At 33.5% G+C, this 23,396-nt stretch overlaps 1 protein-coding gene across 1 annotated transcript in view; it reads right to left on the bottom strand.

Annotated features, from left to right (window-relative positions):
• Positions 1 to 23,396, bottom strand: part of ANO5 (anoctamin 5) — a 61,100-nt gene that overhangs the window by 25,682 nt on the left and 12,022 nt on the right. The window contains exons 3-11 of the mRNA XM_045557006.1: positions 22,374 to 22,487; positions 18,356 to 18,424; positions 17,031 to 17,315; positions 16,706 to 16,819; positions 13,869 to 13,984; positions 10,311 to 10,445; positions 9,840 to 9,945; positions 9,677 to 9,737; positions 1,268 to 1,419 (exon numbers count right to left, since the gene is read on the bottom strand). Of these exons, the coding sequence (XP_045412962.1) occupies positions 1,268 to 1,419; positions 9,677 to 9,737; positions 9,840 to 9,945; positions 10,311 to 10,445; positions 13,869 to 13,984; positions 16,706 to 16,819; positions 17,031 to 17,315; positions 18,356 to 18,424; positions 22,374 to 22,487 (1,152 nt within the window). The remainder of the gene's footprint in view (positions 1 to 1,267; positions 1,420 to 9,676; positions 9,738 to 9,839; positions 9,946 to 10,310; positions 10,446 to 13,868; positions 13,985 to 16,705; positions 16,820 to 17,030; positions 17,316 to 18,355; positions 18,425 to 22,373; positions 22,488 to 23,396) is intronic.

The raw sequence follows: 23,396 nt of genomic DNA, 5'->3' as shown, positions 1-23,396 counted from the left end.
GCTTGATTTCAAAACTATTAAAGGTAAGTGAAGTAGGTGATTCACAGTGAAACAATACATATTGCTATTCAACTAGTTTCAAATGTAAACATTCAGTACATTTTTTTTTGTTAATTTTTGTCAAAGCCAATAGGCCTGCTTTTGTTTTCTTTTTCATCTCATGAAATAGGAATAGATAAGCATTATGCCATTATTCTGTCAATATTTTTTAGTAGTAGTATATTAATAATTTCTTAATTTCAAACTGCCACCCAAATTGTCAATGTATTTTCCGAGTTTTTTTCTGTTATTCAGTTATTAAATTTTTTGTTATCTTTCAATGCGATATAATAAATGTTTAGTGTATGCCTAAACTGTGGGAAGAATTTTGAGTGTTGTCCTTTAAGAATTGTGTCTTGAACAATGTAAGGAATTCTACTGAAGAGACAGGGCATAAGACCTATTCTATTCCCCTTTAAATAGCTGTAGGTAATACAGTGATTATAGATTATTGAAAAATAGGGGCTCTAAAAATATGTAGCTGAGATCCTGGTCTGTGAAAGCAAAGTACCTTCTATTTTCACATGAAAAGAATTAGGTGCCAAGAAGTCAAATGACTCAGATCAGAACATACAGAAATTTTCTCAGTTAAAGATCCTAAAACCTAGACTTTCTCCAACCTCCCCACAACCCCCAGACCCCAATGCAATGATTTCCACTATAATCAATTAAAAGGGACTAAGTGAAGAAAATGTGGTCTAATAAAACAAACACTCATAAGACCACCATCTTAATACAACTACTATTTTAATTTTTTCATATTAACAGTATTATTTCTATGTTTGTACATTTATATAGCCCACAGCATACACATTATTTTCCATTTTGTTTTTTCTCACTTAGTATTAAAACTACATATTTCATGTTATGATGCCTTGGATTTGCTTTAAAATAATCTAGTGGCACAAACGAGTAGGAGTATAAATGAAGCAAGATTGTTCCATTAATTAAAAATGATTGAAGTTGGGTGATAGGCACATCCATGGAGTTCATTATACTTTTCTACTACTTTTCTATCTATTTCTGTATGTGTTCGAAAATTTTCTCATATATATATGTATATATACACATATAAGAATATATATGTATATATTAGAAACAAGTAAAGAAATTTATATGGTTTATATATTGGGGAATACTTTGAAGACAAAGTAAAATATCACTTGAGAGGCAACCTATAGCAGTGTGTCCATTGAGATATGCTGCTAATTTCAGTTTCATAGTCTACCTTAGTCACTGCATTCATTTTCCTGTGTTTACACATAGCTTCAAACTCAGGTCTTAGCTGAAGCTGCTGCTGTTCCTCTTCAAAATCCACCAGGTCCCACTCATATTCCAGTCTGGCTTGTCGCTGTTTCCAAAGCTCCAAAAATAATGTGACTATGGGCAAATAAACATAAAAAAATATAATCAAGAGATGTAAAAACAAAGTTAATAAGAAAATAATTTTTTTCAACTTCTCTCTTTACTCCCTTTGGGTGCAATGATGGTTCATATTTTTTAGGTGGTTACTCTGTCACTGTTATGTTTGATGAAAAATTATCAATTATTAACCTTGGAATAATACTGTGTAATAACATTGAAATGACTCATAAACAAAGATTCAAATCAATTTCTTAGACATTGGTCCAAGTAAGAAACTTTTTTCCAGGCACATTATTCTGTCTTTATTTAGATAATTTGAAGTAATATTTAAACTTAACTTTTTACTAAACACTGAGATTTTTTTGTATGTGTCTTTTACTAAAATCATTCAAGTCATTGTTCCACTTCCTTAGTCTTAGAAAAATATTACCTATGATGCATATTTACAAAAACATAATAGCCATTCCCCAGCATAATTATTCTCTCTCTCTCCCTGCTCTCCCTACCCTCTCTCTATATATACAACTTTCTCTTTATATATATATGTGTGTGTATATATATATGAATTTTTATATATATACAAAACTTCAACTTTCAATTGAAGAATAACATTTACAGAAAAGTGCATAAAACATAAGTGTATAATTCAAAGAATTTTCACAAAACACACCCATGTATAAATAATTGGCACCCATATAAAAAACAGACCATAACCAGCACCCCAGAAACCCTCCCTATGAGTATTCGAAGACATAAAAGTAACTAGTATCCTAGCATCTAATATTATAGGATATCTTTTCCTGCCTTTGAACTTCACATAAATGATATAATAAAACTGATAGTTTTTTGTATCAAACTTTTTTTTTTTGGCTCAACTTTGTTGCTGAATGTAACAAAAGTGCATTTATTTTTATTGTTATATAGTATTTCATTGTATGATTAAATCAAAATTTTAGTTATCTATTCTTGGTTTGATGGACATTTGTTTCCAGAGATTTGCTATTACAAATAGTGCTGCTGTGAACATTCCTGTACATATCTTTCGTTGGGCATATGCAAGCCTTTCTATTAGGTTTATGTCTAGGAATAGAATACTACCACAAATAATGCTAACTTATAATTTTATCAACTATGAAAGATTTGACTTTTAAAATTTCTTCTAACTTGCTCTCCACCTTTAGAATAACTGTAAGGAATTATGGATTCTATCTGTACATTTTTACAATTCTGATCATATGCTTTAAGTATCACTGCAGTCAGGTAACTGCTCTCTCTCTGCTTCTAATATATATCCTTTCCATTGCAAATATATTTATCAGCTGACTGCTGGTTTTTCTGTTTGCTTACTCATGTACACATTTGTTTATGTGTTTTTTGTTCATTATTTAAAATTTAAATAAATATTTAAAATGTATTAAGTGGTAAGAACCACTTTTAACATGAAACCCAACCTCTTATAATTGTGCCCAAATTTATAAGGGCACAATTCATTATTGTTGATTATAAGTGCAATGTTGTACAGATCTCTAGAGTTTTTTCATCTTGCTTAACTGAAATTTTATGCCCATTGATTAGTAACACCTCATTTCCCAATCCCCAGCCCCTGCTAATCACTATTCTACTCTTTGATTCTATGAATTTGACTATCTTAGATACCACATATCAGTGGAATCAATCAGTATTTCTCTTTCTGAGACAGGCTTATTTCACTGAACATATGTCCTCAAATTTCATCCATGTTGTCACATATGTAGAATTTTCTTCTTTTTATATTTTAAGGCTAAGTGGTATTCTATTGTATGTATATACCACAGGTATTTTTTTGATACAGAGTCTTACTCTGTTGCCCGGGCTAGAGTGCCCTGGTGTCACCATAGCTCACAGCAACCTCAAACTCCTGGGCTCAAGCAATCCTTCTGCCTCATCCTCCCCTCCCCAGTAGCTGGGACTACAGGCATGTGCCACCATGCATAGCTAATTTTTTGTTCCTACATATTTTTAGTTGTCCAGCTAATTTCTTTCTATTTTTAGCAGAGATGGGGTGTCGCTCTTGCTCAGGATGGTCTCGAACTCCTGAGCTCAAATGATCCTCCCACCTTGGCTTCCCAGCACAGTTTCTTTATCCATTTATCTGTTGGTGGACATTTATTTAGGTTGTTTCACATCTTGGCTATTGTGAATAGTGGTGCAATGAACATAAGAATGCTAATATCTCTTCGAGATCCTGATTTCAATTTTTTTTTGATAAATACCCAGAAATGGGTCTGTTGCATCATATAATAGTTCTATTTTTAATTTTTTGAGGAACCTCCATACTGTTTTCCATAGCACCTATGCTATTTTGCATTACTATCAAGGTTCCAATGTCTCCATATCCTCACCAACATTTATCTTTTTTTTTTTTTTGGTAATAGTCATCTTGACAGCTGTGAGGTAATATCTCATTGTGGACTTGATTGGCATTTCCCTAATGATTAGTAACACTGAGCACTTTTTCATATACCTGTTGGCTATGGCTTCTTTGGAAAAAAATTATCTACTCGAGTCTTTCACCTGTTTTTTAATCAGACTATTAGGGATTTTTTTCCCTGTTGAGTAATAGGAGTTCCTTATATATTTTGCATATTAATCCTTATCAGATTAATGGTTTACAAATATTTTCTTCCTTTACATAGACTGCCTTTTCATTCTGTTGAGTGTTTCCTTTGCTGTTTGATGCATTCTCATTTGTTTTTGTTTTTATTGCCTGTGTTTTTGATGTCATTTCCACGAAATAATTGCCCATATCAATGACATGAAGTTTTCCTCTAGGAGTTTTACAGTTTTATGTCTTATGTTCAAGTTTTTAATCCATTTTGAGTTGATTTTTGTGTATGGTGAAGGATAAGGGTCCAATTTCATTCTTTTACTTGTGCATATCCAGATTTCCCAATACCTTTTGTTGGTGATATTTGTCCCAATTTCATTTCCTCATTTTGTATTCTTGGCACCCTTGTGAAAGATCAGTTGACTGTGTATGTGTGGATTTATTTCTGGGTTCTCTATTCTTTTCCATGGGTCTGTATGTCTATCTTCATGCCAGTATCATATTGTTTTCATTACAATAGCAATATAATATATTTCAAAATTAGGAAATGTGATGCCTCCAGCTCTGTTCTTCTTTCTCAAGAAGATTTGGCTATTCCAGGTCTTTGGTGGTTCCATAAGAATTTTTAAATTGTTTTTCCTATTTCTATAAAAAGTTCCTTTGGAATTTTGATAGAGATTCCATTCAATCTGTAGATGACTTTGGGTAGTATGTACATTTTAACATTAGTAAGTCTTTCAATCCAAAAGCATTAGATGGCTTATTTTTAAACATTTAGAAATACAAGCAAATTCTTGCTTTGTGTGGTTCTAACATGCATGGATTTCTGTTTCCACAAATTAATTAAATAATACCACTCCTCCAACAACATGACTCAAATTTCAGTTACCACAGTATATTAACTGTGAGCAATTGCACATGGGTCAAATTTTGCTATTAGTTCTTCAGTCTATAAATCATTATATAAGCAACCTATGTGTATCATGATTAGTGACTAATCACATCATTTCTTTTAAAGTCTGTTGGTGATTGATCATTAAGTATCTGTTACTCAGTTCATGTACAGACAGAAAAGCATGTATTTGTGTTGTCTCCTTGCCTCCAAATTCATGTGACATTTTACAAAAATGAATAACCAGAATATGGAACTGGCCAACAAAGATGGAAGTGCAGCAAAGAAATGAAAAGTGACAACACTAGAAGTGAAATTCAAACCTAAATGGAATGACAGAGGAAATAGCTGACTGTGAGAATGTTGATACTGTTACCATTAAGAAACTTTATATATACAGCAGAAGAACTTAGTGAAAGCAAACTCACTCATGCAAATGAGGAAAGCAGTTGTGAAGAAAAAGATGAAGATGTCCCAGGGGAAGTGATGCTAGCAAAACACTCAGAGATAGTTCATTATGTTTAAAGAACAGAGGATAATTGTTGGAAGCTAACCCTCATACCAGATTGGCCTATCTTTAGAATGTTTTCTGTGCTTTTCCCCATCAAAATTCTGTTCTTTTTTAAAATTCAAGTCAAATTTCATGTCTTCTAAAAAGTTATCATAACTCCTCCGGTCAAAAAGTAATTCAGTCCTCCTATGCATCCCCTCAGCACTTAAAATGTACATTTATAAAATTAGGCTATAGATTGTGACTTTTTAAGTAGCAGATTATATTTTACTCTTTCATTTATTCATTCACTCTATCATTTAATGTTGATTGTGAATTTCGTGAGACAGAAACTTTTACTCTAATCATTTCTTTACTTCTGTATGCAGCAGACACATTGTTAGTAGGGAGAACAAAGTTTCAAGAGCCTGGTACAATTAAGCAATATTTTAATACTTGTTTGCAAGGGAACAACTGTCATAAATTTTACACATATTTGGTTACTATGGCTATGAAATAGATTGGATGTTCTACATCTAACATATTTGGTTACTATGGCTATGAAATAGATTGGATGTTCTACATCTACTGCTAAAACTTTTAAATACACTAAACAGTTAAACCTTTTTTGTCTCAAAGTTTTCAATTCTGAAGTAGAAGAAAACTGGCAAACATAGATGGGATTGTGAGAGAAATTAAGAATAATATATTAATAAAATAGTTAGCAAAAAGAGTGCCGTAAGGAAAGAGAAAAGATATGCACTAAAAACACAATTGTTTCTATGATTTCCACGGAGTCTTGTGATCATATGAGTAGATAGGAATCACAGGATTCAGGTATTCCCCGAAAAGGATTTCTGAAAATTTAAGAAACCCTTGGCTTATAAATAATTATAGTCATGGAGGTATGTACACTAAGCTTAAGGGCCACGTATGTGTAAATGTAAATTCCTGTTGTCTAGAATAGTACCTGTTCCAGGGTCTAGACATTAAAAAGTCCCTGGTTAATTAAAGTGCAAATAAAATGAAATCATTAAATTTCTGGAATAAAGTATGGGTGGACATCTTAATTATCTTGGAAAAAGAAAGGTTTTTCTATAGAAATACAAAAAAATAAGAAAAGCTGTAAAGAAAAGTTTAATGATCTGGTTACATATAGTAAAACTTCTATTGACTATGAACAAGGTCAAATGTAAATGACAAATTGAAAAAATATTTGCCATTTCTATGGCAGACAAAGGGTTACTGTGTTTATTGCACAAAAGCACCTGTGCATTATTATAAAAATCAAATACAAAGTCATGGAGAGCCCAAGGTCAATAAATATTGGAACCATGTTTAATATCACTTGTGATCAGGTAACTGGAAATAGAAACCAAAACAAGATAGCATTCCCATTCATCAAACTGTAAATGATCAAAAAAATTGCCAATCCCTAAGCTTATCCAGGGCTGGAAAACTGGACAACTCACAGAATGTTTGGAAAAATATAAACTGGTGCAAACTTTGTGTAAGGCAATATTGAAATATATAGTAAAGCTTTAAAATTATAAATATAAATATTCCCCAGAAATTTACCTGCTAAGAATTTATTCTTAGAAGGTAATTGTACAAGTATAAAAAGATGTTTATTCTAGCCTTACTTATAATGGTAAAATAAAAAAAAAAAATGGAAGTGACCTAAACATCCAAAAATACAGAACTGGTTAGACAAAATGTGATAAATTCATAAAAGGCAATTCCATTCAGTAATAAATACAGAGTTGTGTACATGCATACACACACAAACCCTAACACATTACTGATACGGAAGAAGTCCCATCACTCATTGTTTGTTGAATAATAAAGAGCTGGCTTAAGACTATGTAAATATTATGTTATTTATGTAAAATTCTATGAACACATATGCCTATACACACAGAGTAAAGATGCTAAAAAATGATGGTCAAAATAATGGTATTTTCAGTGATTTTAACATTTTTTTCTTCCCCTTCTATATATTGCTTGAATTTCCTATGATGGCTACATATTTCCCTCATAAACAAACCAAAAGATGTTTTAGAAAGCACTTCCTACCCTCCACTACTGTCAGGCCACTAGATTAATATTACTATATTAGAGACAGAAATGACTTCAGGAGTTTTGCAAGCGTTTGCCCTGAAGGAATATGTGAACATGTTAGTTCGCATGTCAAAAGCTGTCTTGTCTCAGGAGGGCGTCTCAATGGTCAGTAGCAGCTGCTTTCCAAGGTGACACTGCAGTCTCAAGCCAGTGGTTTTCGCCTGCTTTGAACGACAAAGCAGGTTTGCATGGAGCCACTGAACGGGAGCTGATCAAAAAAGTGCCCACCCGAGAGACAGACACCTGTGGCTAAAAGCAATTAGCCCAAGGGACAGCTCTTGCTTGACTTCTGAAGATCTGTCTCAATACACAATAACTAGATAAAATATGGAGCCACTATGTCTCTGTTTAACTTTTCTGCTAAAGTGATAATTTTATCTTAGAACTTAGAAGTTTGTCCAAGAAGATTTTGTAACTTTGTTCACATAGATAGAGTTAATTAAGGGATCTATAGAAGGCTTGTGGAAGACGCTGAACCAAAAAGGAACTACCTGTTATCATGTGAATCTGTTACCCCTGGGAACCATCACTGTACCTATAAATACGGATGTGAAATTTCAGTCCTGGCCCTAAAATTTTGGGGACACCTGAGTACCTACACTTCATCTATTTTCATACATCTATTCTTTATAAACTGTATTTTTTCCTCTGTGTATCATTTTATTTCTATTTTCTATTATTTTTTCATCGTTTGCAACGACCCCTGCCTGAGGGACCCAATTCTTTGCTGGGAGTGTAGCTAACTCCCCAAACAGTACAATGCATAGCATTCATTATTTTCAGGCCTCAACCCCTTACATTAGTGTTGGTCCTTTAACCTGGATTGTTTTTTCTTCACATCTCTGCCAACTCATCATTTTATTCAGCTTAATATCAGAAGTTGTACTAAAACAAATGTCCTTGAACTTCTGTTTTCATAGAATTTGGCCAAGATCCTCAAAAGCCAAAGCTAAATCAATGCACTACAACAACAAACTTTTCTGAAAGGAATTACTGATGGTTGCATTTCTTCACAACGACCATTTTACAGTGTCACTGGGTGTTCCACACATGGCTGCCCCTCTATTTTTCGTGAAATATAAGGCTGGTGTTGGTGCACAATCTCTCCAAATGGAAACAACTGGAAACTCTAACAATATATTTGTTGTAATTTGTGCATCTATTATTCATTTTTGATTCCAAGTAATGATAGGCAGGATTTGGCAGCCTGGTGATGAACAGAAGTCTATATACCGACTTATCAAACCTGGGGTTGCTGGTGAATTGTAGTTAAGATTTCTAGATCCTCTGTTCTTACTTTGAACCTAGGCTGCACTCTTCAGACCACAGTAACCAAGCAGAAATCACAGAAAACGATAAATACCTCTGGTCTGCAAACATACCCACATATTTTGATGTTATTTTCCCTGGATGAAGTGACCCCTTTATCCAGGGAAGTGCTGAGTTTTGAAATGCACATATTTGTGTTTGTTAGATACTTTTTTTTTTTAATTGGAAAGCAAAAAGTCTATTTTTCCCTAAGTACCCTAAGTTTGGGGATATATTTTAGACCAGTCTTTTGGCCTCCTCTTGCAGAGTTATTCTTATAGAAAATATTTTCCTCACTGATAATAGGAACAACTTCATGACACTTCAACTTCCCATCTGAAATGGGAAAAATGAAGTACTGAGTGGGACATTTCCAAAGTTAAGAGGAACTCTGTGTTACATGGAAGATTTTTAACTAATGAAAGTGGAAGCTAAAACTAGAAACTAGACACATAGAATTGAGATTCAAAATTTTTGTATTAGTTTTCAAGCTTTTGGTGTTTGTTCCAGTTTGTATGCATGACTCAATATCCTCTAGCCACCAAATATTTATGTTTAGTTTCTCCTGAATTAAGTCTTTATTGGTCCTGCTTTTACCATGGCACTGGAAGACAGTGGGAAATGAATACATTTGATGTTTCAAAAATTATACTGTCTCTTAAAGAAATGAGCAGATGTTTAATAGAGATCTTTGTGGACCAAGAACCAATGGCTACTAATGTGGACTCCTAATCAGTGTACTGATGCTAGCAAAGACACAAGGATCTACAACCACCTTTGGTATATGAGATATGCCATCTGTGTATATTATATGGATGGGCCATATAATACATTAATCTGGAGAAAGCTGTTTTTTATGGAACTATGTACTCACCCCAAATTGCCATGAATATTGCAAAGAACACTGTTGATTCATTATCAAACAAATGGGAAAACTGTAAAAACAACAGTAACATCACAAAGATCAGTTAGTATTAAATGTAATACAAAAGGAGGGAAATTCCAAGTCTTTTCAACACACCACAATGTATACATACCTTTGAAGCTAAACAGGTACTATTTAGTCTCCAATAATCACACACTAGATCACAGAGTGGACACATGATAATCTGACCTCCAATATTAGGGTCACAGATTTCCATGCTGCAGGAGGAACAGCCAAGTTATCTTAAAAGTGACAGGTGTTTGGAAGAAAATCTAAGCTACTTTTATTAGAATAACTGTTTATACAGCTTCTTACATATGACAGAAGGGACAAGGAAGCAGCAATTTCTGTAGTGAATCATGCTTTGAGTAACAGAATCTTTAAGAGCTCATCAACAAAAACAGATTTTCCATAAACCACAAGGTGAAGGGCAGCTGCTATGTCTGGGTCTTTTTCAAAAATATTAATTATCTGCTGCCATAAGGAAACATTCTGAAGCAAATTCCAGGGAAATAATAACAATAGTTTCAGTTAGCAAAAGATAAGGATGTTTTCTCTACTTGGGTACCTCAGTTGCACTTACCTGTTGGTGTTATTTTCCATTGATAGTAAACCATAAATAAAACAAGCTAAGCCAACTACAGCAGCAAATAACAGCATTTCTGTGTAATATCCAAGAAAAACAAAATAGATAGCAATTTTTTCTCCAAAATAATTCCTGTGAAAGACAGTAAAAATACAATCTGAGGTTGGAAGAATGTTACAGTCCAGAGAGCCTTGATAGAATATTCAGACAGGCATTTAATCCCATTTTGGCCCCGTTACTTTCTAGCTATGTTAATTCTGGTAAGGTTACTAAATTCTTTAAACTTTACTTTCCACATCATAAAACACAAGCTAATGCTTATTCTATAGAGTAAGGATTGGTGTAAAGATTAAAAGAGATAACATGTATAAGTAGAAAGCCAATTGAATAAAATTTGAATTTTGATTTTAAATAATAAGATAATTAGAAGAGCCTCTACATTTTAAAGAGTTTAAATGTTTTTTTAAATGAACTGCAGAATATTGTGCAATGTAAGTTCTACCAATTAAAAAATCAAAATCGCATCATAATCTGCACGGACTTTTGCTTTATCTCTCTTTTCTAAAATCAAAGAGAGTACTCTGACCACACTGTATAAATCTCCAAGTTTGAATCTCTGGTGGATGTTTACAGAATTCTGACACAGGTAGCAGTCCAAGGAATTAAAAATGACTACTTAACAAAAATTCTATGAAATATGCAGCTCAGATCTTGTTTTGCAAAGAGTTGTAAAATGACATTATTTGGCATAAATATTCAAGTCTCATAACTAAGTTTTTTCTTTTTTTAAAAAAACTGAGTCCCCATTTAGGAACCAGAGAATATAGTTTTTTCTGCTTCTGAAAACCAAGTTTTGTTGTCATTGTTAAACCAGATTAATCCTCCTCCTTACTCATACCAAATCTGTGAGCCTTTCTACAGTTTCCTAGGAAACTAAATGTGATCCTTTTAGGTTCTAAGAACATGTTATACAATTCTATGAAAGCGCTAGTTGTTAAATTGTAATTGCCATATATGCTCAAACAAGGTAACTCTGAACATAAAGGTTATTAACTTCATTTCCCAATGGGAAGATTTTACAGTATATTCCTCATATTCAATTCTTACTTTATTGAACCACCCATTTTTCAGATTTCAAAACTATTTTTAATTAAATAGGCATTTTTCTGCCTGCACCATCTTTTCTTCATTCTTTTCAATGATGATAAACATTTTTGCATTGTTATTTTTTCATATTCTGATTTCCAAATAACTATAAACTTCTAATTAAATTATAATGCTATCATATTCCCTTGTTAATCTGCCATTCACAACTTCCTCAGGTTCACTCAGTGAATGAACTTGCTTTGTTCCAGGTTTTTATTGAAAAAAATATAGCAATTACTATAATACTACCTAACATCAAAATAAGAAAGTATAAAAATAATTTATTTTGTGGGCTTTACTTTTCATCATGTCTATTTCCATTTGATGCTTTAAAATTACAGAATCAATAATTCTTAGAAGGTATAAGATCAATATTACTGCTATAGACTTAAAAACTCCTTAGAAATTCATAAAGAAACTGGATATTTCAACAACCTTATTTTTAAAGGACTACTTTTTTCTCCCTTTTAAATTTCAAGAGTCTTATTTTTTGAGAATTAAAAAACAAAAAGCTCTCAATAACTCTAGCTCTATAATTGCTATTAAAATATTCTCAAAAAGAGAAATTGCTGAGCATTTCTTAAACAAAATCAGATGAGCACTTAGAGGTGAAAATGTAGAAATTATTTTATTAATACTAAACTGTGAACTTGGGTATTTAACTGTACCAGATTAACAACTAAAGTATCTTTTAAGAGTGCAGCAAATAAGAGACATATCTTAGATTTGAATTATGGTAAAATTGTATAGAATTTTGAAATAACATTTAAGGTTTAAATTAAACTATCTTACTATTCATAACAAAGAATATAAGAGAAATTTAATAATATGAGACTCTCTATAAAGATTCAAATATAAGGAAAGCCTTCTCTTGAGTATTTTATTTAGAAAAAAATGTATCATATACCTGTGGTATTTCTTAACCTGTCCATTTTATTTACCAGACTTTCAATTAACGTGGCACTACACCATCTAACATAGCATCTGATAGGTAGGAGAGATTTAGTAATATTGGTTGTGAGATATTGTGTGAAGGGATTGGTCGACTTTTGTATCTCCAGGACAGAATACTTAGTCTGACACGTAGGAAATAATCAAAAGAATGGAGATAGAATTGAAATTAATATAGTCCTGAAAAATGAATGAATAAATGCAAATGTTTGTTCTAAAGGGATCCTATTTATAGGGAATTTATAGACATCTGAGAAACTTAGCTATTATATTATCTTGGCATTGTAACAACACTGTACCTATATTTATTCTATTTAGCATGTGGCAGTATATCAACATATGAAGTTATTATATTGGAAAGAAAAAATGGGCTGATAGAGCACATAAAAATTCAAGACTGGTATGCCAATAATAGTAAACTTGATATTCTCATTTTTCCCAAAAATATGTTATCGAACACAAAAAAAATTATTAGTGCCCAGAAAGCAGAAAAACCACTTACAAATATTAGACAGGAGGTGAAGTTTGGTATAGAGATAACATGAAATATGTGAAATCTAGGAATTAAGATTTCTATATTCTAAATCTCTTCCTAGGTACCTCATCATCCTATCTTTTTTTTAATCTTTATTCCATTAGGTGAAATAAATTCTGTAATAAAAATATTTTTCTAATCCATAGTCTCCTTCCTTCTTGTTACCAGTGTCTCCGATGACATCTTCAATATTTCCTGCTGGGCAATTTTAACAGCCTCCTTACTTCCCTGAGTTCAGTCTCACATCCCTCTAAATTCTTTTCTTTGTTTCCAATAAAGTGATGTTTCTAAAGCAAAAAATAACAATAACCTTTTCCTCCTTCAAAGGTTTTATCCTTTCACCTTAGCATTGTTCTCCATGATTTTGTTCCTGGTAAATATTCAAATCTCCTTTGCTGACACTCCTACATGAAGAATGAAATGCACAGTGCTCTTTAGCCCAGTCCTCTGTACTTGTTTTCTTTGCCTGGGAAATTTTTACCTCATTTGTTTACCTGGCACCTTGCTATTCATCTTTCAAGACACAGCTCAAGAATGAGCACCGTAAAGCTGTCCCTGAGGTTGTCATAATTATCAAATAACCCCATAAGGAAAGTACTACTGTTATTCCCATCTTAGAGATGAACCTGTTAGTGGTTAAGTAACTTAACCAAATTTATATAGCTTTTAAGAGACAGAAGTTAGATTTGAACTCAGTTTAGCTAAATGGCAAGGTCCAACCTCTTAACCACTGTGTCATCTTAATTGTCTCTCATAGATATTTGCAATAACATTCAGCTCCCAAATGAATAGTGTAGATATGAAACCAGGAAGCTATGAAATGGAGTGGGTGAAAACAGTAGTAAAAGAATAGAATATGATGCCATTGTGAATAAAAAAAATCACATCGTCAAATTTTCATTGATCCTGTGTAAGAAACTTACCTAATCAAATCTAAAGGCTGCTCCTTATAAAAATAGGAAAATCGAGCCCAATTCCGGTAAAGTATGTACCTTTCACTGAAAAGATTAGGAGGTTCTGATGGCTTCCAATATTGGCCCTGAACAAATTCAAGAAGAAGGTGCAAAAAAGAAAAGCAAAAGACAAAGGTGAAATAAATGAGCATCACTTTTATGAAAAGGTTAGTGAATAAGGCTAAAGCTCTTTTGTACTTTTAGATTTAGATTTTTATATTCCATTGATGTGACCCTATTTACTAAAATCTACAACAAACTATAGTAATAGTGGTTTATTTATTAAATTCTTACATCCACTTATCTAAAAACAAAAGCTTTACTCAAGCTGTTCATTTGACCTGGAATGCCCTTTCTTCTCTACTCAGATTTGAACATAATACTCACAGCTCAGAGATTCATATCACTATATAGCTGGCTAGGACTTAGAAATAGGCTAACACTTTTATTTTCTAGATAGAAAAATTAAACCTCAAGCAAAGTTAAGTGATTAATCCAAAGTCATACTGCTATTACAGGAAGAGATTCCTATTCTCACTGATAACCATTTCCATAGAACTTAAAATATTACAACAAACTTTGGCACTTAAGAGCTTCAGCATTGTTTCAGTCCTAAGTTCTTCCCTTAAAAATGCATACAGTAGGCTCTCTGTGTCTACAGGTTCCACATTCCCAAATTCAACTGACAGAGGGTCAAAAATATGCAGGAAAGCTCAAATGTTTATAGCAGTTTAATTCACAATTGCAAAGATGTGGAAACAACCCAAGTGCCCATCAATACATGAGTGGATTAATAAAATGTGGTATATGTATACTATGGAGTACTATTCAGGTATAAGAAACAATGGTGATATAGCACCTCTTGTATTTTCCTGGATAGAGCTGGAACCCATTCTACTAAGTGAAGTATCCCAAGAATGGAAAAATAGACACCACATGTACTCACCATCAAATTGGTTTTAACTGATCAACACCTAAGTGCACGTATAGGAATAACATTCACTGGGCATTGGGCAGATGGGAAGGGGAAGGAGGGGATGAGTATATACATACATAATGATTGTGATGAGCACCATCTTGAGGATGGACACTCTTGAAGCTCTGACTTGGGGGGAAGGGGGTACAAGGGCAATATACATAACCTAAACATTTGTATCCCCATAATATGCTAAAATAAAAAAATAAAAAGAAAAAAAAAGAAAAAAAAGAAAAACTAAAAGCCAAAACAAAACAAAACACAAAACAACAAAAAAAAAATGCAGGAAAAAACCCAGTAAAACATAACAATACAACAATAAAAATACAAATTTGTTAAAAAACAATACAGGATATCAACTATTTACATAGTATTTACATTGTGTTAGATATCATAAGTAATCCAGAGATGATTTAAAGTATATGGGAAGTTAGATGCAAATACACTCTATTTTACAAAAGGGAGTTGAACATCTGGAGATTTTGGCACCCTCAGGTGGGGCCAGTGGTTTTGGAATCAATCCCCTGCAGATACTGACTGTATTGGAGGAGGGAGGAGGCATGTTTGTCTTCTCTACCACTTAAATACATTTGAATTGACGATCCTATTGAAAACAGCTACTCTGGAAAATTCTGCTTTACCCTTATGGGAAACATATAAAAAATAATAAACTAATCAGTTTTAAACTGATCTAGAGTCAACTTTCATGCTGTTGAATAAATATTTACAGAGGAAAGCTGTCATGACAGTTTAAGTCCTGGAAAAGAAAGAGTTTGGGTTTGGGCTTTTGGAACTATTGCAGCAATGCTACCTTCAACAAAATGGGCAATGATTTAGCTGTCGCTTGTTTCAATGGAAATACTGATTCTTCTATATTACTGAGAAATGTATTTCTTGCAAAGACAGTACATCATTAAAAAGTCTTTTATAAGTATGGAAGAGTAAAACAAGAGCAAAAGAAACAAAAGTTCCAAGGGATGTTCTCAAGGTAGTATATGTAAGTTCAGCCACATGATTTCTACCGCTAACAGGTGGTGAAATTTAAACACTGGCTATCCAAATGAGAAGGTTTACCTCAGAAATACCCAGAAACGAGGCAGAGTTTTGGTTATCAGGCCAAGATTGAAGGTTGGGTTGAATTAATGCATCATGTAAAATGTTACTTCTTTGTTAAACTTTAAAGCTCAATATTTTTGTACAATAATTTGCCAGCTCCAAAGAAACATTCTTCTGAATCTCAGTTCTTATAACATCTGAATTGTTCTTATGGACCAAAGCCTTTATTGCAGTTGTACACATGCTTTATTTCTAAGAAAATCCTAGACTGTGAGCTTGGATTCAGGGTTGTGTTCCAACACCTAACAAAATGCTTTACATATAATATTTGAAGCCAATTATGTGTTTGATGAATGAATACCTGAATGCATGTAATTTAAATCCTTTACAGCTTCAGAACTTTATAAGTGAGAAAAGAACTGATGAGTTCAGATAGAAATTTCCGAATAATTATATTTTAAAATGTTCTTTTAATGTGACTACTATTTTCAAAATAGGTTCTAAATAAAGTTCATGTGCAAATGTAATAATTTATTCAATGAATTTGCATTTGAAACTTCAATGTCAAGAGGCATTAACTACGTGTTTTAGCATAGCTAGTAAAGTTATCAGCTTGGAACCAGGGAGTCTTTGGGGATTTCCTGTCATGAGAGAGAAATAAGCAATTTGTAATGAAAAGGGAAGCAAATGAAATACCCTCCTTCCCGACAAGGCAAACTTTGAATGTGGGAGAGAGAAAATGGAATCAGTATTTAAAAATCAAACTTATACTTACATCATGGAGTGGGTAGGCAGATAAATAAGTCTTAGAAGTTAGTAGTCTTTCAATCCCAAACTTTTTCTTACCATCCTCTACGCCAAAAGGACACCTTGAGAGAATATAGTATACCTACAAGGTAAGTACAAAGAGACACTATCACATTTCAGAACTTTAGGCTTTCTACATTTTTTTTTTCAATCACAATTTAACAATGTCCACCTGCTTATCGGCTACACAAAACACCCTGCAGACATAATACTGAACATGCACATGTATAAAAGCACACACAGGTACACATCCCATACTTGAAGGGATGTGCTCAAAGGTCTTCTCTACCTACAATTCTGTTTCTTGATGAGGATGGAAAGAAGCTTGATGGATCATCAATGAGGAAGAGCTCCTGCCGATGTCTGGTGAATTGGGCAGTGAAATATTCAGGATGAGGATACTTCACATTTGCTGGGAGTTTCACAGGCCCAAACATATAGCTTAGGGGAGTATGCTCAGGTCGAGGAATATCACTCTCCTTAATAGGCATTTTGATTCCCAAGACTTCAGCGTAAGTAACTAATACCTCCCAAGGGGCATGGATCTTGACAAAATAAGTTCTTCCATCTTCAGAGTTCTACATAAAATAGGCAAAATAACAGAAAGCTTACTGATCAGTTTGTTACTGAGCTGATTAAAGGAAAGAAACACAATTTTACATAATCTACTTTTTTAGCAAAACTTTAAGAAAACAAAATTTAAAAAAAGATATATATTTATACCCATATACATTTATACTTTTTATATATATTTGTGTGAGAGAGAAAGAGAAACAGAAACATACAGAGACACAAAGAGACAGACAGTATTTTTAAAAACATATTTCAGGGTCAATGTACACTCAGCCCTAAATCCCAGTTATATATGTGCTTCTGGGCAATCTCCTAAGTTTTAGTGACTAGCTATGAGCCAAGAATTTTGTTTAGGTTATATGAGGGATACATACAAACTATGAGATGCACTCACTCTTCTTACCCAGATTCTTTGGTATGTAGCCTACACAAACAGGAACTTTAGGTAATAAGAGTTCATTACATAGGAGAATATTTAAATTATAGATTGTGTGGTATAATATACATTTATTAGTTCAGTAAAAATTGGAGAAATAAGAACTATAGATTATTAAAACTAGAAATTATCAGAAGTTTCATAGACAGGATGGGATCTTAAATAGGTCTTCAAGAACAATTTTGAAGGAAGTTCTAGAAAAACAGTAAATGAAAGGAAGTTTTAAAGAAAATTTGACATATTCATAAACAAAAAGATTGCCTTGAATTAAATAGCAGGTTATACCGCAACATAGCCAGGTCAACTATTACTAGATTATGGGCAGCCTTCAAACTGAAACAGTTAAGAAACAAAGATCATGTCTTGCCTTTCTTTGTATTCTGAATAGAAATGATGTATGTCCAGTTCTAAAGTGTTTCTCTAAGCATCTCATATTCAGAGAACTGATCTGCTTACCTGTAAGACTATAGGCTGTCAGTGCACATATCTGCAGACAAAAGTGCTATTGTATTGCCCACAAACACAAAATCTATCCAGTCAAAGGCCATAATAGAAGGAAACAACACTTAAAACAGTAAGATTCTTGTATAAAGTGACAACTACATTTACCATTTTGTCTTCAGTTTCCAACTCAAGACCTGTTTTTCTGAGATTTTCTTCAAACTCTTTTCTTCTTTCCTGTGGCAAAACAAATTGACAGAATTATGCAGGACACTTCTGTTTTATTTGCTCAGTGATGGACAGTGTCTTACTTATCTGAACAACTTTCCTTTAAACTAACATATATACAAAACATAAGAGAAATATAATTGAAGCTGAACCATCTCATTCTAGAAATAATTCCCATTGATCCATGAAATTGTAAAACCCCTCTGTCCATCTCATTAATAGCTGCATTTATAATGAGTTTATTTTTATGTTTGATAATTACTTGCCAAATTTTGCAATATATTCATGATGCATTATCAATTATGCATATGTACCATTATAAAAATAATTCAATACCACAGAACAATTTTAAGGTTTAGAATGTTACAGTTAAAGATAATAAAAACATTTGATTCAATATACATATATTCATTGTAATAAAGTTTTGATTGAATGAACAGTAAAAGACTCCCAAGGATAAAACATTTATACTAGGAAAAAATAATCTGAGGAAAGTCAGAAATTTTAGGTGAATGAGAAAAATAAATGATATAAAATGTCAACTGTTAAAAAAAGTGTTTCTTCATATATTTTTAAAAAATGAATGGTGGTGGGTGTCAAATTTCCATGGTATTTACTTTCTATGGATACATGTGGAAAAGTAATCGAGCAGGACCACTTATAATATATCATAAGTTACATTCCTTACAACTGTTGAAAGGCACAATAAATTATCATAGATGGGGAAGACTTGTAGATGGATCAGGCTTTTGGGGGAAGTTCAGAAATTCATTCTGGACCTGTCGAGTCTGAGATGTCCATGAGATTTCCAAATAGAAATGCAGAATAGTCATTTAATTATGCACATGTGGGAAAGAAGTATGGACTGGAAAGGTTAACTTTGGACTTAGCACATATATGCTTTTAAAATTGTGAGACAGAATGATATCATCAAGGAAATCAGTGTGAACTACAAAAAGACAAGAATTAAGGACTGTGCACTGAAGCACTACAACAATAAAGGATCTGGGAGAAGAAAAGATTGAGATGGAGAAATTAGCGAAATACGAGAAAAACTAAGAGAATGTGGACTCCTGGAAGCCAAGTGAAGAAGATATGCAACAAAGAAGGGAATGATCAACAGTGTCAAAGGTTGCTAACGGGTCTAGTAAGATGAGGGCTGAGACCTAACCATTGGCTCCATACATGGAGATGAGCAGAGTGGTTGGGGTGAAGGGCTGAAAGGAATGTGTTTAAGAAAGGACCGGGCCAAAAGGAATTTAAGAAATAGAAGTAACTGGTAGGGAAACTGGGATCAGAAGGTTTTCATTCTTGCTATTTTTTTAATACAGAAAAATTAATAGTACATTTGTTTATTGAAAAGAATAGGCCAGTAAATAACAAAACAAAATATAACTTAGGAGAAAGAGGAAATTGTAGGAGCAATATCCCCAGAGAAGTGTACAGAAAAGAGTTAATACAGCAGGCATGAAACTGCTATCCATAGGCCTGCCTGCGACTTTACAAAGGTTGGCTCTGGTGTCTGGGACTTTGCCTTTCCAGGGGAATTCTCACCATTCCCAGAACTGGTAAGAGTGGCTCACTTTGCCTAAACTGTTTGTACAAACAGTGCAGTTAATGCTGAACATCTACTTTTCTTCTGGGAGTATGGAATTTTGGTATGCGGTAGGCAAAATGTGACAAGGTAACTAGCCCCTAGTAAAAACCTAGGGCATTGAGATTTTAATGAGTTTTCCCAGGAGACAGCACTTCATATGTGTTGATGTACACCATTGCTGGAGAAATTAAGGTTATTCTATGTGCCTCTACTAGGAGAGGACTCTATAAGATTGCTCTTAGTTTTCTCTGGACTTTGCCCCATGGAGTTTTTTTCCCTTTGCTGCTTTTACTTTGTATCATTTCACTGTAATAAAACATAGCCATGAGCATGGCTATATGCTTAGTCCTGTGAGTCTTTCTAATGAATCCCTGAGGCTGAGGATGGTCTCGGGGGCTCCTTAAAAGTACGCAACAAGAAATAGAATCTGGGGCACAAGTGGAGGAGTTGGCTTTAGATGTAAGTATAAAGAGTTCATCTATGGAAACAGGAAGGGATGTGTATATTATACAGGTGAAAATGCTTGTGGATAGATAGATATGGTGATAGAAATGTACAGAATTTCTCTTCTACTTGCTTCAGATTTCTCAGTGAAGCAGAAAAGTGTGGTCAGCTAGCTTAAAGATGGCGGGGGGAGGTATTAGAGGTATAAGGAGAGAAAAAAAGTTATAGTCATCTAGGAGGGTGGGGGACAATAGAATAGGGAAGTAAAGTATGACTGCTATACACCACAAGGGCCCAGCTGAGGTGCAGGGGCACAAATATAAGGTAAAATGTATCAGTGAACTGTATGCTTTTCCTTCTTCATGGGTGCTGGCATGTAGGAGGTGGAGCGTTGGGTTTAACTAAAGTTGTTGTTTTGCCAGGTAAATACAACTGAGAGAGGGAAAGACATTTTTGGTATATATAATGGAGTCATTACAATTGTTGACAAGGAGACTTAAGCTGGATAAAGACAGGAAAGAGGAGAATAAGGAGGAGTAAAAAGGTGGTAAGATAATTGCATCTTATCTGGTCCTGGTGAGGTTGAAAGAAGGGTATGGGTTAGATCTGAGGGGTTGGTCAGACAACTGGACACATGGAATGAGATTATAAAGAGCCACAGTTATTAGCAATGATAAGTTCTAGGGGAGTGAATGGCTGAGTTAGAGTAGAGGCTAAGAACTTTGGGAAAGGTAGTACAAGTAACAGAGAGGCCAGAGTGCCAAAATCATCAAGCATGTATGCACTGAGATTACCAATGACTAAAAAAAGGAGGATTGATGGAGAACTGACAGTGAGCCAGGAGCTAAAATTGTTGAGAAATAAAAGGGAAGATCCAGGGACAGATAAATGACAGCAAGAATACAGGCTAGTAATAAATATGATTAAATGTAAAGCTTGGAATTTAGGGACAAGGGAGGGAGAATGGAGCATAATCAACAACAAGATACAAAGAAGGCAATCGGTATTTTCCCCATCTCCAAGGAAAGGCTGTGTAAAGAAAACCACCACCACTTGAGAGGGCTGTTAGGGGAAGCAACAAACCTCAATGAGGAGCCAGGTTTGAAGGGAACATTCAGAGAAGAGATGAAAATGAGGACAGTTCATGAATTTTAGAGGCCTTGGGGGAAGGGTTTCCAGGGAAAGAGTGAAAGAAAGGGACATATCTGGATATGTAGAGGGTCTTATGGGGACAATACCTATATTTTTTAATTTTTATTTTATATGACCTTTCTTTGTAAGTATTTAAGTAAATGCATGTGTGTATATATACACAAAAAGATAATTTATTAACTCATTATTTTAAACATCAAATATTTATTGAGCATCCATTATGCTCCAACCACCATTCTAGGCTTTTGGTATAGCAATGAACAAGACAAAGTTCTTGGCCTCATAAACTTAATATGTGGTGTTAACAGTAAACAAGCAAAAAAATGAATAAGTTCATAAAGTGATAAGTATTATAATAAAAATAAAATAGGATCAAGAATAAAGTACAATATAAAGCTTATATCAGATAGGATGGATTAGTCATACACGTTAAAAATGAAATTGTCATATAATAGGTAAATATTATACAGACATACACCTCAAATTTTGGATGTCATATTTAATATCTAAGGCGATCTATATAAAAAATACATGTTACTTGGAAAGAGAAGAAAAAGAAATTAGTCTACAAAATACCCCAAAAATAACACTGACTTTCCATGTCCATTCCTAGGCTGTGTATTTTACAGTCTTCTCACACAATTTCAGCTTTCAGTAACAGTTCAGGGGCCTCTGACTTTTACAGCACAATCAGCGCAGCATCTACGTCAAACTATAGGACGTGCTTCTTTTTATCATCCCCGTTTCTCTCAGGTAAGTACTTACTGCCTTTATCTCTGCATCTTTCTTTATGTCATCAACATAGGAAAGTACAAAATCAATTTGCCTAATCCCATCTCGGAAGAAGATAGAATCTTTGCTTTGTTGACTTTTTTGAAACTGTAAGAAACATAAATGACACAATCTTAAATTATAGTTTTATTCTCAAACGGCAAAAACATAAAAGGGATTATGTACATTTGGTCACCACCTAATTTTTTTTCAGTCTTGAAATGATAGGTCAGGACAAATAACCAGAGTTTTCACCAACAGAAGATTATGCTTGTTTCATAAAGTGAAATTCCATACAATGGATTAAACAGTAACAACTCAGGAGCAAGTTAGGCATATTAAATACAGGCACACACAACAAAAATGATGCAATTATACCAAAATATGAGATGAATATAATGAATACGTATATACACACACATTGCTCTCGAAATAGGTATTCATAGAGAGACTTGTTATCTTCATCAAACAGCACACCAATTAGTCCACTAAATAATTCATATTAACATGCTACTTTGGGGATATAATTACTAACAGACCAATTAATGGAATACCACTATAAGAAAATAAACTTATAATTAAAGTTTATACTATGTTTTCATAAAATGGATTCTAATTCAACTTTTAAAGAATTAAAATAAAATCAAGGTGCAGTTAAAAATTAGAAAGCAGATAGCTTGTTAGCTGGCTTCTCCAGCTGAAGCTCTCATGCAACTCTCCCCTTCAACATCAATTTCCCAGGTGAGCCAAAAATCAATTCTTTGTTTCAATTTGTGTGAATTCTCTCAGTATAATAATCAAACTTTCACATGTTGAAACTTTCACATTTTCCTTAATTCTTTCCCTTTCAAACAGCAAAAACACTAGAGAGCTTCAGAAGGAAGAGATTTCATGTTTGACTGATTAAGTCATGGTTTATATGTAATAAGTAATATTTAATACTTATAAGAACCTACATGTAATACTTAGAATTATGCAAATAGTTGATGCAATAGATGTCAATGAGACAACTTTCCA

Source organism: Lemur catta, chromosome 7 (genome assembly GCF_020740605.2).
Source record: "Lemur catta isolate mLemCat1 chromosome 7, mLemCat1.pri, whole genome shotgun sequence".
NCBI classification, from domain to species: domain Eukaryota; kingdom Metazoa; phylum Chordata; class Mammalia; order Primates; family Lemuridae; genus Lemur; species Lemur catta.
This window is presented reverse-complemented; position numbering and strand designations above follow the sequence as displayed.